A 16,029-nucleotide genomic window follows, 5' to 3' on the forward strand; every position below is an offset into this window, starting at 1 on the left:
TTCACAGTCTCACGCGCTAACCACTGGACCATCGAAGCCGTTGCGGTGGTGTCGAAATTAAAGTAGACTACATACATATGGTCACGTCTATATCCCTTGCGGGGTAGACAGAGCCAACAGTCTTGAAAAGACTAAATGGCCACGTTCAGCTATTTGGCTTAATGATAGAATTGAGATTCAAATAGTGATAGGTTGCTCGCCCATCGCCTAAAAAAGAATCCCAAGTTTGTAAGCCTATCCCTTAGTCGCCTTTCATTTATATTTATATGTTATAGGTTTACTATTACTATACTATTTTTTAATTGTTTATGATTTTATTTTTACGGAAAATTCTGCCAGCAACGACAATCTAACTGATGATGAGGACGATGACTTCAGTGGACAGTATAGAGATTTAATAAATGATGAAAATTCAAATGATTATTTTGATGATGAAGATGATAAAGAGACAATAAAAAATTATTCAATTGATTAATCATAATTAATTATTTTTTTATTGAAATTATTATAACAGATATATTTTTTTAAATAAAATAAAAATCATTCTTTTTGAAAGGCTATTGCTACAAAAAAATTCATTTTCCCCTATTTATATGCAATATATTATATTATTTTAAAAATGATTAATTATTATTTTAATTATAAATTTCATCGTATTTGAATAGATATGCAAAAATATGAAATTGAAAACAGTAAGTACTTTTCAAATATTAGATATTTTACTCTGACGCGCATGCGCATTGTGCTATCGCGCTCATACTTGAGGCTGAGTAATTCTTGTGTTTAAGGGGTGTTTGGTCATTACAAACTGTCTGACTGATTTAATACAACTTTGTAATAGTTATCTGAATAACATATATAAAAGTCAGACATTTAAAAATAAATTAAGTTAATTTTTTTTTTGATAGAGCTTTAAAGCGTCTGACAAAAGTTCTGGCGCATGGAAAGCGTCTGACTTCTCTGATATGACTTCAGAGTAATAGTCTATAAAATATATATAAAAATCAGTCATAAAAATTTAAGTTAAGTAACTGTGATTTTTAGTTACCTTTCTCGCCTGGTACCTGCGCAGGTGTCACCGGGCAAGTCTCACAAACATGCAGGTATTAAAAGTACATGAAAGACTACTGAGAATCGAAAGATCCATTCTTTAGAAAATAAGTTGTGTCTTACGGCTCTGGGATCTTGGGCTAGGCCGTGCTGCGTCGCGTCGCATCCTTTCCGCTTCGTTTCATTCACGCACAACACATCCAAACGTCTTTCATCCATCATCTGGCATACTTCCTCAATCTTATCCTTCATTCCTCCTCTTACATTCATCGTCGCAAAGCGGCTTTCAGCAGACCGCATACCGCTCCCGCCGGGAACGAGACGTGATGGGGTGCGGACACCATCGCCGCCATTTATATGCTTTTTAAGGTTCATAATGCGATTCCCACGAGACGCTAGGGAAAAATTTGGTCCGCCCCAGCAGAGCCCCGCATGCCAGGGTAAGGCTAGCCATTACCTGGGGGTCGCCCAACCCCATGGCGGAAGTGGCACGCTCGAGACTAGGCTCGCCCCTAGCCATGCATCCATCGGCGCGGCAGACCTTAGATTGGCAGGGATTTACATTAAAGAGGAATCCCAAGTCTATCCCTTAGTCGGCTCTTACGACATCCGTGGGAAAGAGATGGAGTGGTCCTATTCTTTTGTAATGGTGCCGGGAACCACACGGCATAGGTTGTTTAAGAACAATTCTGTATGTCCAATTCCCTGATACCGTTACCACGTGGGCTTCATAAACCTAAAATCTACATATTAAAAATCATAACTATAAATTATGTGCCGTGCCGTGTGGTGCCGTGTGGTTCCCGGCACCAATACAAAAAAGAATAGGACCACTCCATGTCTTTCCCGTGGATGTCGTAAAAGGCGACTAAGGGGTAAGCTAACAAACTTGGGATTCTTTTTTAGGCGAGGGGCTAGCAACCTGTCACTATTGGAATCTCGATTCTATCATTAAGCCAAATAGCTGAATGTGGCCATTCAGTCTTTTCAAGACTGTTGGCTCTGTCTACCCCGCAAGGGATATAGACGTGACCATATGTATGTATGTATGTACTATAAATTATAAATCCAAACAATACTAAAATACAAGGCCGCTTGGGCAGTTGGTCAAATAGAAAGTTCTCCTATCCCATTCCAGCTACCTGCTCCACAATGCCAAGGGACAAAAATTCACATCTGGCAAAAACAATAGAAGCTTTAAAAAAAATCGGCTCTTAGACCGTTCACTACATTGCGTTTTGTTTTTCAAATTGCACAAGATTAATAATACTAATGCATTTATATTTCCAGACAACTTTCCTTCCACAGATCTTACCAACCCTTAAAGAACACATTATATAAAATAAAACCAACAACGCACACACAACATCATCACCGATTGTAAAATAATAAAATTAATCTGGACCATCTGCTGCATGGAACCTTTATATAAATTCAAAACCAACGTTCGCCCCGTAGCGGATGGAAACATGACATACCTACCATACATAGTATATAATATTGAATATGATGATAAAACAAATGAAATAGAGAACAAAATAATATTAAGAAAAACAAAAAAAAGATAAAGGCGTATCAAAACGGTTAGGTATAATCCTAGCAAAACACGACAGAAAACACAAAAAGGCATCAATCTTACTGATAACCTCAGATTATAATAATACAAACACAATGCAATAGGAAAGAACCACGTCACAAAAATACGGCCTCTGTTGCCGAGCTGGAGCTAGAAGACATAACTAACTCTCATAATAGTGTATATTAGTATTGGAAGCCATGCCGCAAGCCCACGAAGCAAGCAAAAGTAGAGCGAGCTGAAGAAAATCAACACATCAAAATCAATGCTGGAATCTGGAGGAATTATGACAGGAATCAAAATTGAAAAAATTTAGGAAAAATGGAGTATTTTAATCAGTGCTAAGAACTGGAGAAGTCAGATTGGAATCAACGCTATGATCTATGATCTGGAGGAAATACTGAAAACCGATGTATTTGAACGAATGCTGCGAACTTCAGAAAACAAGACTTATTAAATCAATGCCGCGAATTTAAGAAAACACGACGTATTGGAATCAAGGCTGTGAATTCGAGAAATAATCATGTATTATTATTAATGCTACGAACTGATAGAGGTATTGGAGTCAATGCTGCGAACCTGAGGGTACACAACGTATTGGTATCAAGACAACGAATTCGAGAAAAATGAGGTATTGGAACTAATGCTGTAAACTGATAGAGGTCATATTGGAATCAATGCTGCGAACCTGAGGACATACAACGTATTGGTATCAAGACTACGAATTCGAGAAAAATGATGTGCTGGAACGTATGTTGTAAACTGATAGAGGTCATATTGGAATCAATGCTGCGAACGTGAGGAAACATGATGTATTAGAATTAATGCTGCGATCTGATAGAGGTCATATTGGAATCAATGCTGCGAACCTGAGGACACATGACTTATTGGAATTAATGCTGCGAACTGATGGAGGTCATATTGGAATCAATGCTGCGAACCTGAGGACGTACAACATATTGGTATCAAGACTACGAATTCGAGAAAAATTATGTACTGGAACGTATGTTGTAAACTGATAGAGGTCATATTGGAATCAATGCTGCGAACGTGAGGAAACATGATGTAAGTATTAGAAGTAATGCTGCGAACTGATGGAGGTCATATTGGAATCAATGCTGCGAACCTGAGGACACATGACTTATTGGAATTAATGCTGCGAACTGATAGAGGTCATATTGGAATCAATGCTGCGAACCTGAGAAAACGCAACGTAGGTATGGAAATCAAAAGATTGAATCCGAGGAAACACAATATATTGGAATCAATGCAGCGAACCGATGGAAATTATATTGGAAGCAATGCTGCAAATCTGAGGAATCATGACGTATTGGAATCAAGACTGCGTATTCGAAAAAACATTATGTATTGGAATCAATGCTGCGAACTAATAGAGGTCATTTTGTAATTATACTGCAAACCTGAAGACACACAACAAATTGGAATCAAGAGCATGAATTGGAGAAAACATGATGTACTAGAGTTAATACTGCGAACTGACGGATATCCTATTGGAACCTGAGGAAACACGGGCATTGGAGGCGAAAATGAAATCTGGAAAATACGGTAGGAGAATATACGGACGGCATTGAAACTAGGGCGGTAAACTAGAGGAAATAACATCGGAATCAATGCTTCTAATTGGAGAAACACGACGCATAGGGTCCAGCTACAACTGGAAGTGCACATACAAGAGACACGACACATTAGAAACAACACTACAAGCTGAATCAACACCTCGAACTGGAAGAACTCATATTGGACACAACGCGGCCAACTTGAGAGAAAGCCACAGGCAAATTTGGATAACAAGAATAAAGGCTTGAAGATGGCGCAAGAAATGACTTGGCGAGTGCAGATCTGAAACAGCCGACCGAACCGAACCACAAAAACTATCAAAACGGGGATAATTTATTAAAAAGGCCTCATGAAATCCTACACTACATATTCTTCAGAATGGGCAGACATCGCGACAAATAACAAAATTCATCACAGCAGCATGAGATTTCTACGAAATAAATGAAACTGACAACGAACCATTAAAAGAAGAATTAGAAAATAAGAAAGAAGGAAAGACGCAACACATCAACGCTCTCCTCCGTCGCAATACCCGTCTTCCTCAATTCCTATATTGGCTATAGGCTGTATAGTCGGTCGATTGTGGTCGACTGGTTGCGGTTGGTCGGCCTTCCTCTCCCATCCCTGAGCGTGTCACTCCCTATAAAATCTGTGCCCCCTGGTGTATCCAGCTAGACTGGGTCAGGCTTTGCTTGGCTGGGTGTGGTACCAATGTTCATGTTCATGTTCATGTTGATGATATGCCAACAATATCATTTGTGCAAGACAACTGCCCTGTGCATCGAGTCTATATAGTGCGTGAAAGGTTCTGCCAATTTATATTAAAAGTACTAATTACTTAGATAGTATTTTAAGGACAGCTTCAATATCTTTTCTTTATGAAAACGAATAATTAAGCTGTAACCTTAATAACAGGAGATAAGTGGATGATACAATTAGTGTAATATACTTTATATGTATAGCTTTATATAATCATCAATATGAAAATAAAACTATAGGTAAACTGTTTCAATAAAATTTACTAATTAATTTTAATTATTGAATGTTTTATTTTGTTCCCTCCTGTTTAATATTTCTTTCTAATTTCCATGTTTGAAGACATGGGGATTGTAATTCTTAGATATCAGTTAGTTAGTTAATCAGTCAGTTACTTAGTTCAAATGGCACCTTGAAACATTGCCAGTAATACTAAAATAGACAAAAAAAAATCCTTGAATAACTTAGGAATCCAAGTAACGCTAGTAACTAGAACAAGCGAGTGTGAGCAAGCGAGATTATCAAATATATCTTAGATCTCACTTGCTCACACGAAGTAAAAAAATTGCTACCCAATAACTTTCAAAGGAACCACTACCTATGTTAGGGTCGTGTGCAGACAAACTTTCAACCTTATTGAAATGACATAAGTCTGGCAACTGCAGGCTTCCCTCTATAGGCAAATCTTATGCAAATAATGAGAGACGACGATATCTCGATCGACAATTATCGGGCCCAATTCGGCCATCGTTGATTATCGTCTCCTTCTGTTTTGTTATGTTATATGTCATAGAATAATAAACTGTTTTACTTAGTAATCCTTGGTATTAAAGACCGTATTCATTTGAAGGAATATTTATTCTTTTAAATATGCATGTGTGTGTGTATCTAGTGGAACCACAGTGCACGCTATTTTAACCCGTAAGAATTTTAAAACTATGACTGCAGATATGAACGCGATCGTACGTTATAATAGCAATCACTATATGTTTTGCTTATGCAAAAAAAATCGTCAAGGTAATTGACTGACAATAAGCCCGACAAACGTAAATATCGCAAGACAGGTTTAAGCAATTTGGTAAAAACATATGGGGCTGTACATAGACCAAACGGGAGAACATTGAATTCATATTTGACGGCCTCTGTGGCTCAGCGGTAGTACGCTTGTCTGTGACACCGGAGGTCCCGGGTTCGACTCCCGGTCAAGGCATGATGAGAAAAGAACTTTTTCTGATTGTCCTGGGTCTTGGATGTTTATCTATATAAGTATTTATTATTTATTATAAAATATATTATCGTTGAGTTAGTATCTCGTAACACAAGTCGCGAACTTACTTCGAGGCTAATTCAATCAGTGTAATTTGTCCCGTATATATTTATTATGCCTATGCGGTAGGAGACTATCAGACCGAAATCGGGGACATCCGAAGACATTGCATTGCACAGACCAGTGTCTCCAAAGCTATGAAGCAGGTTACAAATGCCTTAAATAAGCCAGGAATTCTAAACAAATATGTTTCTTTTCCTTTTAAACTTCAAGAGAGACAGCAAATTAAAAGAGCGTAAGTTTATAAATATTTACTTTTGGTTTTTTCATTTTAACTTAATTTTATGTAACAGTGTGCAACAAATAAATAATTATATATTTTTTTAGGTTCTACAGACGTTTCAAGATGCCAGGTTGCTTGGCCTGCATTGATGGAACACATGTGGCCATAGTCTGTCCACATGAACATGAAGAGAGATTTTATAATAGAAAAGGTTACCATTCTCTAAATGTTCAAATAGTAAGTATTCTGCTTATTGGTAATGCAATTTGGCAGTAGTTACTAATAAATTACTCAAAAGCCTTGCTCTCCTTTACAGGTATGTGATGCAAATTTAAATATTTTAAATGTAGACTCAAGCTATCCAGGATCTACACATGATAGTGTAATATGGGCAAATCACCCATTAAATCCCTATTTGGAGCGGCTACATACTGTATCTGGAGAGGACTTATATCTTTTGGGTAAGTATAATTTATTGTCTGTGTTCACTGATCTTTGCTTGAAGCTATACATAAAGATACCTTCCCTAAGATTGAGACTATATGCAGAAAGATTTTTCAATTCCAGACATATTTTGCTTAAATAAGAATCTTCATGTACCTACCTAAATTACTAAAATAATACTTATATGTAGATTTTTACATATTTCATTTAAATCTCAATTTTATTGTATAATATTAAATAGTAATTGTCATAACATTAATATCTGTTATTGCAGGTGATTCTGGTTATCCACTGAGGCCTATTATGATGACACCTGTCTCCGATTCAGAGCCTGATACTCCGGAGGATAACTATCAAAACATGCATCTAACAGCTAGAAATACAGTTGAACGATGTATTGGAGTTTTAAAAGGCCGCTTCAGGTAAGAAAAACGAAAATTTTACTTCATGACATGCTTTAACAATAGCAGGGCATTTGTTAAAATGTTAATATTCTTTGCAGGTGTTTACTGGGTGACCGAAAGCTACATTATTCACCTACAGTTGCAGCTAAAATAACAAATGCATGTTGTGTTCTACATAACATTGCAAACAGACACAATCTGCCATTTCAACCTTTGACCAGTGCTGAGGCAGAGGCAGAGCGTAGACGCCAGGAAGGCGCTAGCGGTAGTATGCCTGGAACTGGAGGTGGCGCCTCTGTTCTTAGTCAATTAGAGCTGGGAAGTGCACGTAGATAAGCTCTTATTCAACTATTGTGGTCTAACAGGGAAATTGATGATTAAGTTTAAATAATATACTATGTACTTGTGTCCTTTATTTATTGGAAAAACAAAAAAAAATTGTTCATCTGGTACAATAGGGACCAATACTGAATGAGTTTCTTTCAGCGTTCCTTCAGTAGTTGTTCTGAAATGCTAGTAGTATGTAGCTTTGATAATAACTGAATAAATGCTTTGACTTTGACTTCAGCATTTAATTCCATGCCCATTCCTGTCAAGTAGCAAAATCAACTGAAATATATCAAATTTTACAATTGCAAATACATACATACATTTTACAATATTTGTACATATCAACTTATTACACTAATTATTATAAACCTAAACTTTGAATATACTCTTCAGTCTTTTGAATATTTAAAAAATGTATACTTAATACAAATTTACAAAAGTTACGAAAAAATCTTAAGTAACAATACTCTACTACTACTAAAATTTAATTATACAAAAACTTAAATATTTTTATATTATAAAATCAGTTTTCATCTTCTTGTTGTCGTAAATACTGAAACAAATTAATTGAGTATTAATTTTATTATGATGAATGCTAAATTCAAAATTGGTTGTGATGCATAAATTAGAAAGTATGGGCATTACAAATAGTGACAATCTCAGGAAAGGGAATTTTATTATATACCTGCCTGGTGAAGCGGTCAACACTCTCAACTAGTAATTTAAAGCTTTCGGCAATAGTGTTACTAGCTCTGGCATTGATGAGAGCAGCTTCAGCTCTCATTTTTTCTATCTCCAATATTATGACCCGTGACTCATCTAATGCTGTCCTATTAGCTAAAATAATAAAAAAAAAAAAAAAAACTCATTTATTCAGTAATTACAGATCTTTACATAGATTTGTTGTTGGAGCCTACTTTTAAGCATATGAATGCCTGTGCCAGCAGGCTCCGCCCTTTTATATCGCTAGGTCATGAATGTACTGAAAAACTTCTAAACTTTTGTGTGTACTTAATATTTAATTGTATTATTTGTTTACAACACAAATACGATATACTATACAAATATACATACACATAATTATATATATATATATATATATATATATAGCATAATTATTCGTTGTGTTGCTGATATGTATGTGTATGGATGTATATATATATATATATATGTATATATATATATATATATATATGTATATATATATATATATATATATATATATATATATATATATATATATATATATATATATATATCCATACACATACATATCAGCAACACAACGAATAATTATGCTAAATAATTATGCAAGGTATTATCTACTTATAAACGTCTCCAATTCATCATAGCTCAATTGGTGAAGCCAAGTCTTTAGTATTACTTTACATTTATAAGATGAAGTACGATATATACATATTATTTTATCTATTTTATTATACAAGTAAGAAGATCGGATATTGAATTGTATTCTTGCGAAACCAGTTCTGGCAATTGGTATAAGTGCAGCAGCCTGTCTTCTTCTTCCAGCCGTTTCAGGTCTTAGCGGTAAGAGTTTATGTTTTTTTAATATTAAGTGTAATATATACAGTTTCCTGATCGAAAGCAAACTACACATTTGGTACAGAGAATCAGTGGGAAAAGTTCTTTTTTTAAAATAAATTACTTTCAGAAGTGAGCGCTGAGATCTCTCAATATCCAAAAACCTGGTCTTTAGAGCTCTACCCCAGATTGGGATGCAATATGAAATTATAGATTGTACCAGGGATACATATATATTTTTTATACGGGATTTTGGTACTATATGTCTAAGAGTCTTAAACAATCAGATGAATTTACATATTCTACCCGAAAGTTGTTCTATTTGAGGATACCAAGATAGGTTCTGATCTATAACTATACCCAAGTATTTAGTATGGTCCACCTTTGCTATTATGGGACATGTACAAACACTATTTGTAATTATGTCACATGAGTGTATTTTTATATTGAAATTATCTTTAGGTTGTGTTCTATTATAAATACTATAACATATGAAGTTGGTTTTAGATGTATTAAGATTGAGAAGATTGTGTTTGAGCCATTTATTAACTTTAGCCATCCCCTTTTCAGCGTTTCGTCGAGTGACCTCCCAACTTGGACCAGAAAATAGTATAGCAGTATCATCCGCATAAGATATAATTTTAGCATTTTTGATTTCCATATTGCACAAGTCATTTATATATATAAGGAACAAAGTTGGGCCTAGGACACTTCCCTGAGGAACTCCATAGTATACGTTACAGCCTTTACTAATACAGTCATTAAGCTTTACTTTCTGCATTCGATTCATGAGATAGTCCTTAAAAATATCTAATTGTTGATTTCTTATACCGTATTTTTCTAATTTAGCCAAAAGGATGGGAATGGAGACCGTGTCAAATGCCTTTTTAAGATCAATGAAACATGAAAGACATCTGAGACCCTTGTCTAAATTGTCAACTATGGTTGAAGTCAGAGAAGTCACTGCATCTTCAGTGGAGGTTCCCTTTCTGAAACCAAACTGTGAACCTGAAAGTATTTTGTGTCCCGTCCCATCCTGGCGCACTATCTGGTTTTAGATTCTTTATGATACTATCAACTTCCTCACAATCGGTATCCAGAAGAACGAAGGATTGGGTTTGACTAGGAAGCTTGCTGAGTTATATATTTATATCGTCTGTGGTTGTAATTGATTGGATATTGTTAGCGAGTTGATTGCCAATGTTTGCAAAATAATTATTTATATAATCAGCTGATTGAATCGGAGTAGATTTTAAATTAGATAGTTCTTAATTAAGATTTTTACATTTATTATTATAAGTTATCGCGTTAATATTTTTCCATAAAAGTTTATTGTTATTAATTGTACTATAAATTAAATTTCTTTCGTAATTTCTTTTAAGTTTTTTTATTAGCTTATTACAAAAATTTCTATACCTAATGTAAGTAATTTTCTTAAATTAATTATCTGGGTCGTTTCGCGACTGTTTTTGTAGATTATTTCGATTTCGAATACATTTTAGGATACCCTTGGTCATCCATGGTTTGACAGTTCGTTGGCTCTTGGGAATGTTGATGATGGTAGTACTTTGCTTTAGAGCATCCATTAGCGTTTGTATAAGGATATTTGTTGTTTGATTTGGGTCTTCACACATTAATAGATTTGACAGATTTTTTTGTTTTAGATAACTTAGTGCAGTATTATAATTTATTTTATTAGTGGTTTTATGTACTGTTTTATTTAATTTTACTTTGTTAATCAATAGGACCGTTGTAGCATGGTCAGTTATTGTGGTGTTTAGAATAGCGACAAGTGCAGAGTGATTTTTATTATTAATTCTCAACATAAAGTGATCAAGACAGTTGGCATTTCTTGTAGGCAACAAGTGTCCAGACAGAATGCCATGAACTGCAAGCGTGTTCAAATAGTATGTTCTATTTTGTATTTCATGTGACCTTTCTGTCGATTTAGGTAAAATGTTAATATTTTTATCACCGGCAATAATTATATTAGGAGAAGATTTAAGACTGTTTATGTGTTCAGATAGGGAGTTTACTAAACCATCAATGTTTGTGTTGGAAGGAGAACGGTATATACCAAGTATGGTGTGGCCGAGAACATCAACTTGGAGACAAGATGCTTGGGTTAATTTGACTTCTTTAATTTTAGGCTTAAGTTTTTCTTTTGCAAATATAACAACACCGTCGCTCTGATTTAAATGGATGGTGCTTGCACAAGATGTGTAGTTGTTTAAAGTAGGTATAGGTTTATCGACATCAATATGAGCCTCTGTCAGTATAAAGACATCTGGTTCAAAGCCCAAGGATGCCATGTTAACCATGAAATCGTCAAAATTGGCATATATACTCCGGATATTCTGAGAAACAACAGTAAAGTCACTTTTATGTAATTGATAGTGTTTTGTAAGTTCCGCGGCTTCACATGAGATTGAGCTCGCAATATTAAAGGTATCCATTTCGGTTATATTGTTTATTGTATCACACATTTGATATTTAAAGCTAATGGCATTGTATTCAAGCTGTAGTGTTATATATTTATTCCAAAAGTGACCGATTATATAATTGCTTTGTGTTTTTAGGGTGGTACTACACGTGAATATTGTGTATTTACATTCAGTCAGAAAAGTATCGGGAATGGATTATTTATTTATGGTTCCAAATTCAAATTTTTGTTTTTTTTGTTGTTGTTAGATTGGCACAACTGTTTTCCATTTTGGCGCGGAGTTTGAGTTGCATCTGTTGTTTACATTAAATACAGTGCTATTTTTAGTTATATCATATCTAGTGTGTATTGCTAATTTCATAATGGAAAAAAACATCGAACAAAGAGTTTGTCTTAAATTTTGCATTGCCAATGGAATATCGTGTTCGGAGTCACTGAAAATGTTACAGAAGCCTTACGGTGAATCGACTTTATCAAAAACTCGTGCTTATGAGTGGTACAAAGCGTTCAAAAGCGGTCGAGATGTGATGGAAGATTTGCCTCGCTCTGGTAGGCCATCAACGTCTGCAACTGAAGTTAACATCGCAAAAGTGAAGGAAATACTGACTGAAAATCCTCATTCAACTTTGAGAGAAATAGCCACCGAACTTTCTGTATCTCACGAGTCGATCCGTACCATTTTAACTAATAATTTGGGTATGAAACATGTTGCCGCTCGGCTAGTCCCAAAAGACCTGAATTTTTTTCAAAAACTCAATCGCATGAGAGTCGCTGAGGACATGCTAGAACGAGTCAATTCCGACCCAACATTCATGAAACGCATTGTTACTGGTGACGAGACGTGGGTTTACGAGTTTGACATGCAAACTAGTCAACAAGCTTCGGAGTGGCGCCTTCCAACTGAACCGAAACCGAAAAAACCACGCCAAAGTCGTTCAAAAGTCAAAGTCATGTTGACTGTTTTCTTTGACTATCGCGGTGTTGTGCGCTCGGAATTCTTGCTGGAAGGTCAAACGGTAAATAAGGAATATTATTTGAGTGTTATGCGGCGTTTAAGAGAGCAAATCCGATGAAAAAGGCCAGATTTGTGGAAAGAAAATTCTTGGATTTTGCACCATGATAATGCACCTTCGCACAAGGCCATCATTGTGAACGAATTTTTAACCAAACACTCAACAAATACCATCGAGCAACCACCATATTCACCAGATATGGCTCCAGCCGACTTTTTTCTTTTTCCTAAACTCAAATTACCACTTCGTGGCACCCGTTTTCAATCGGTAGAAGACATAAAAGAGAATTCGCGGCGAGAACTGACCTCAATTCCGGAAACAGCGTTTAAAAAATGTTTTGATGATTGGATTATTCGTTGGCGTAAGTGTATCGTTTCTAAAGGAGCATATTTTGAAGGTGATAAAATAAATTTGGATGAATAACAAACAGTTTGTGTATTATTGATCTTTTCCTGCTACTTTCTTGACAGAGTAGTATATTCTCTAGCTAGTAAAGGTGAATATCCGCAAGAAAGCAAGTATGAATAAAAGTAGTTATATGTATATGACAGTGTACCGTTTTTTCTAGTTATATAATTTATTAATGTATAAACACTATATGCAACATTCAAATATACATATTCCCTATATATGATGTGAGACAAATATATGTGTATAAAATATTGAATAGAATTCATCACAGCAAAATGTATGATTATGTATATATTATATATATAAATAACATAAGACAATATACTACATATGTTGAGATTCATAGTAGTGTTCAATATAGACTTAAAATACAAGCTGACACACATGTTATAATTTTTAACTATTCTATGTAACAGTATTTTTTTTTTTTTTTTTTTTTTTTATTTTAATACAGAAACCTCCAACATAATCGGAGCCTATAGCTACTAGTCTCATTCATACAAGTTCTCGCGTTTATGCCTCTCGTACTTTCATTCCTCATACTACTCATTCATTCGTCGTCTTTTATTGCTTATACGGGTGGGATTCCCGTCTTATGTCTATTATCCTATCTTTCTTATTATATCTTATTTCTCTTTTGCGGGTGGGATGCCCGTATGGCGGTTTTCCTCTCATGTTCAGGGGTTAATAATTTGACTCTTATTTTCTTTTATTTTTCTTACATTCTTACATTCCTTATTGTTACATATTATTACTTACTACTTATTATTACAACTTGTTATGCTATTAAATATCTATTACAATTTTTCTTAACTTATTTTACATTGTGTTTTGTTCTTTTATCTATTTTATTAATCTACTTGTTATTACTAATGATGTATACTAATATTTTATAATATCGTTCCATCATGTTTTATTTACTACATTTCTTATTGACTATTTTGACATTTTTCACATAATTGTATATGAATTATAGTTTCACGAAAAAGTCGTTTGCCCGGAAAGATACATAGTAGACACGCCTCTAACTTTGACAACCAATTACCGACTTAAAATTTTTATATAATGACATCTGGACAACATCTGTGAACGCAAAAGAACATTTGGCACATTTCTTGACGCGTAAAAGCTCAGCTTTCGGTCAGTTGTAACTTAACCTATTTTGTTAACTGTTTATCAATTTAAACTAGTTAACCCCTTTTTTTTGTTATTCATGCTAGTTTCACTGCCTGAATAATTTTTTTTTCACCTCGACTCCAAACTTAACATTAAAGAACCAGACCACTCACTTTTGGATATATAGATATATGTATGATGGATGACCAATCAAAGAAACCGGTTATTGTGACCCGTCTAAATCTATATTTATTAATTTGTTAAAAGAAAAATGCAAAGACACAATAAGCTTCTATTTTTTTTTTTGTTTTATACTGAATACGTTTTGAGCTGTGTGATTCACAGCACTTTAGAATAGGACCACTTCCTCGCTTTTCCCTGGACTTCGTAAAAGACTACTAAGAGATAAGCTAATAAACTTACTGTATTTATTGATTTTGATGAAAAAAATTTACTACTCGTATCTTTTACAAAAACATTTAAAGATGTTAAATTTAAAAAATAAGTAATATCGTCTAAATTCTCTACGGAATAAACAATAAAATTACGATTTTGTGTGAAAAAAATACAAAATAATTTTTTTTAAATAATTGTATTTCTTAATAATTTAAAAATAAAGAAATGCAACGCAGTAGGCAGGTAGAATTTTTTATGTCTGGGGGACTTGCGGAAGAGTGTCCGACAACTGCAATGAAATAGAAAGATGTGTTATGCTTTGTCCAACTTAGAAACTGTTATTTCAAACAAAAAATAGACGGGCAATATGGGGGCCAGCTTTCTTAGTTAACTTTTACGGCGAACGAAGTCGCGGGCAAAAGCTAGCTTCCTGGCTCCCATACAGCATTGGCGGCGTGGACGGCGTTCTGTTACTTATAGCAGAGCAGGTCGATGAAGGTGGAAGAGCCTGCATCGATCTGCCCGACGATAAGGACTCTTCCATCGCCGCAGGAGTGGCTTCCATTGACACCAAGGACGCTGCTCCACCACAATGGCAATACTTTCGAAACCTAAAATGATATATAATACATGAGTTTATTCAATTCTGAATGAATAATTGATAAAACATGTAAATATTGTTATTAATTTACTCACCACCAGAACATCTTCGTTTTGAAATGACACTCGTAATAAGAGCTTGCTCTTAGAAAATGTTTATAGTAAATTTTGCTTTACGCAACAGAATCTTTACCATGAACCATGCCGGCTAATAAATAATGTGTAACTATATAAACACGAAATTATATGACACATTTCGAGGTCGACATTACTCCTATTTCAGAAATAAAACGATGGACAATTTATGAAATGATTTTTTATAAAAAGTTCCTGAACAAAAAAAGTTTCATCCGGTCACTCAAACTTGCAATAAAGCAAAAACTCTCACTTTAAGAACATCTGGACATTGATTTTAGGGTTCTACAATATTTTTGCTTTGAGTTTTAATAGAAAATATTATTATAGATGAAGTTTGAATGAGTAAAATTTCAATCGAATAAATTTAATTTAAAAAAAAATCATATCGTCATATAGCTCTAATTACGGTAGCTATAGAAAAGCAAAAATATCACAATAATTTTCAACTATTATATTAAATTATAATCATGTAATTGCCAGCATTTTTGACATTATTATGCAATTTAATATAAAAACATTTAAATTTTTTTTAAAAAGGTTGTACGGAATTCTTTCCTTGAAAAAAAAAAACTCCAACTTGACTGAATTTTTTTTAAGGTATACATAAACAAACAATACCACCTAGAGACTGGACCTTTTTTTGTTGTGAGATTTTTGCTAACACGTGCCACAAAATTTTAAC

General features: G+C 34.4%; 1 protein-coding gene across 1 annotated transcript; it reads left to right on the forward strand.

Annotated features, from left to right (window-relative positions):
- Nucleotides 1-6,428: 6,428 nt before the first annotated feature.
- LOC132904260 (putative nuclease HARBI1) lies at nt 6,429-8,107 on the forward strand. The gene is made up of 5 exons (XM_060954187.1): nt 6,429-6,522; nt 6,615-6,747; nt 6,827-6,971; nt 7,229-7,376; nt 7,457-8,107. Exons 2-5 carry the CDS (start codon nt 6,634-6,636, stop codon nt 7,692-7,694), a joined length of 645 nt encoding a protein of 214 aa, XP_060810170.1. The 5' UTR covers nt 6,429-6,522; nt 6,615-6,633; the 3' UTR covers nt 7,695-8,107.
- Nucleotides 8,108-16,029: the final 7,922 nt, after the last annotated feature.

This window comes from Amyelois transitella, chromosome W (genome assembly GCF_032362555.1).
Source record: "Amyelois transitella isolate CPQ chromosome W, ilAmyTran1.1, whole genome shotgun sequence".
In the NCBI taxonomy this organism is placed as follows: Eukaryota; Metazoa; Arthropoda; class Insecta; order Lepidoptera; family Pyralidae; genus Amyelois; species Amyelois transitella.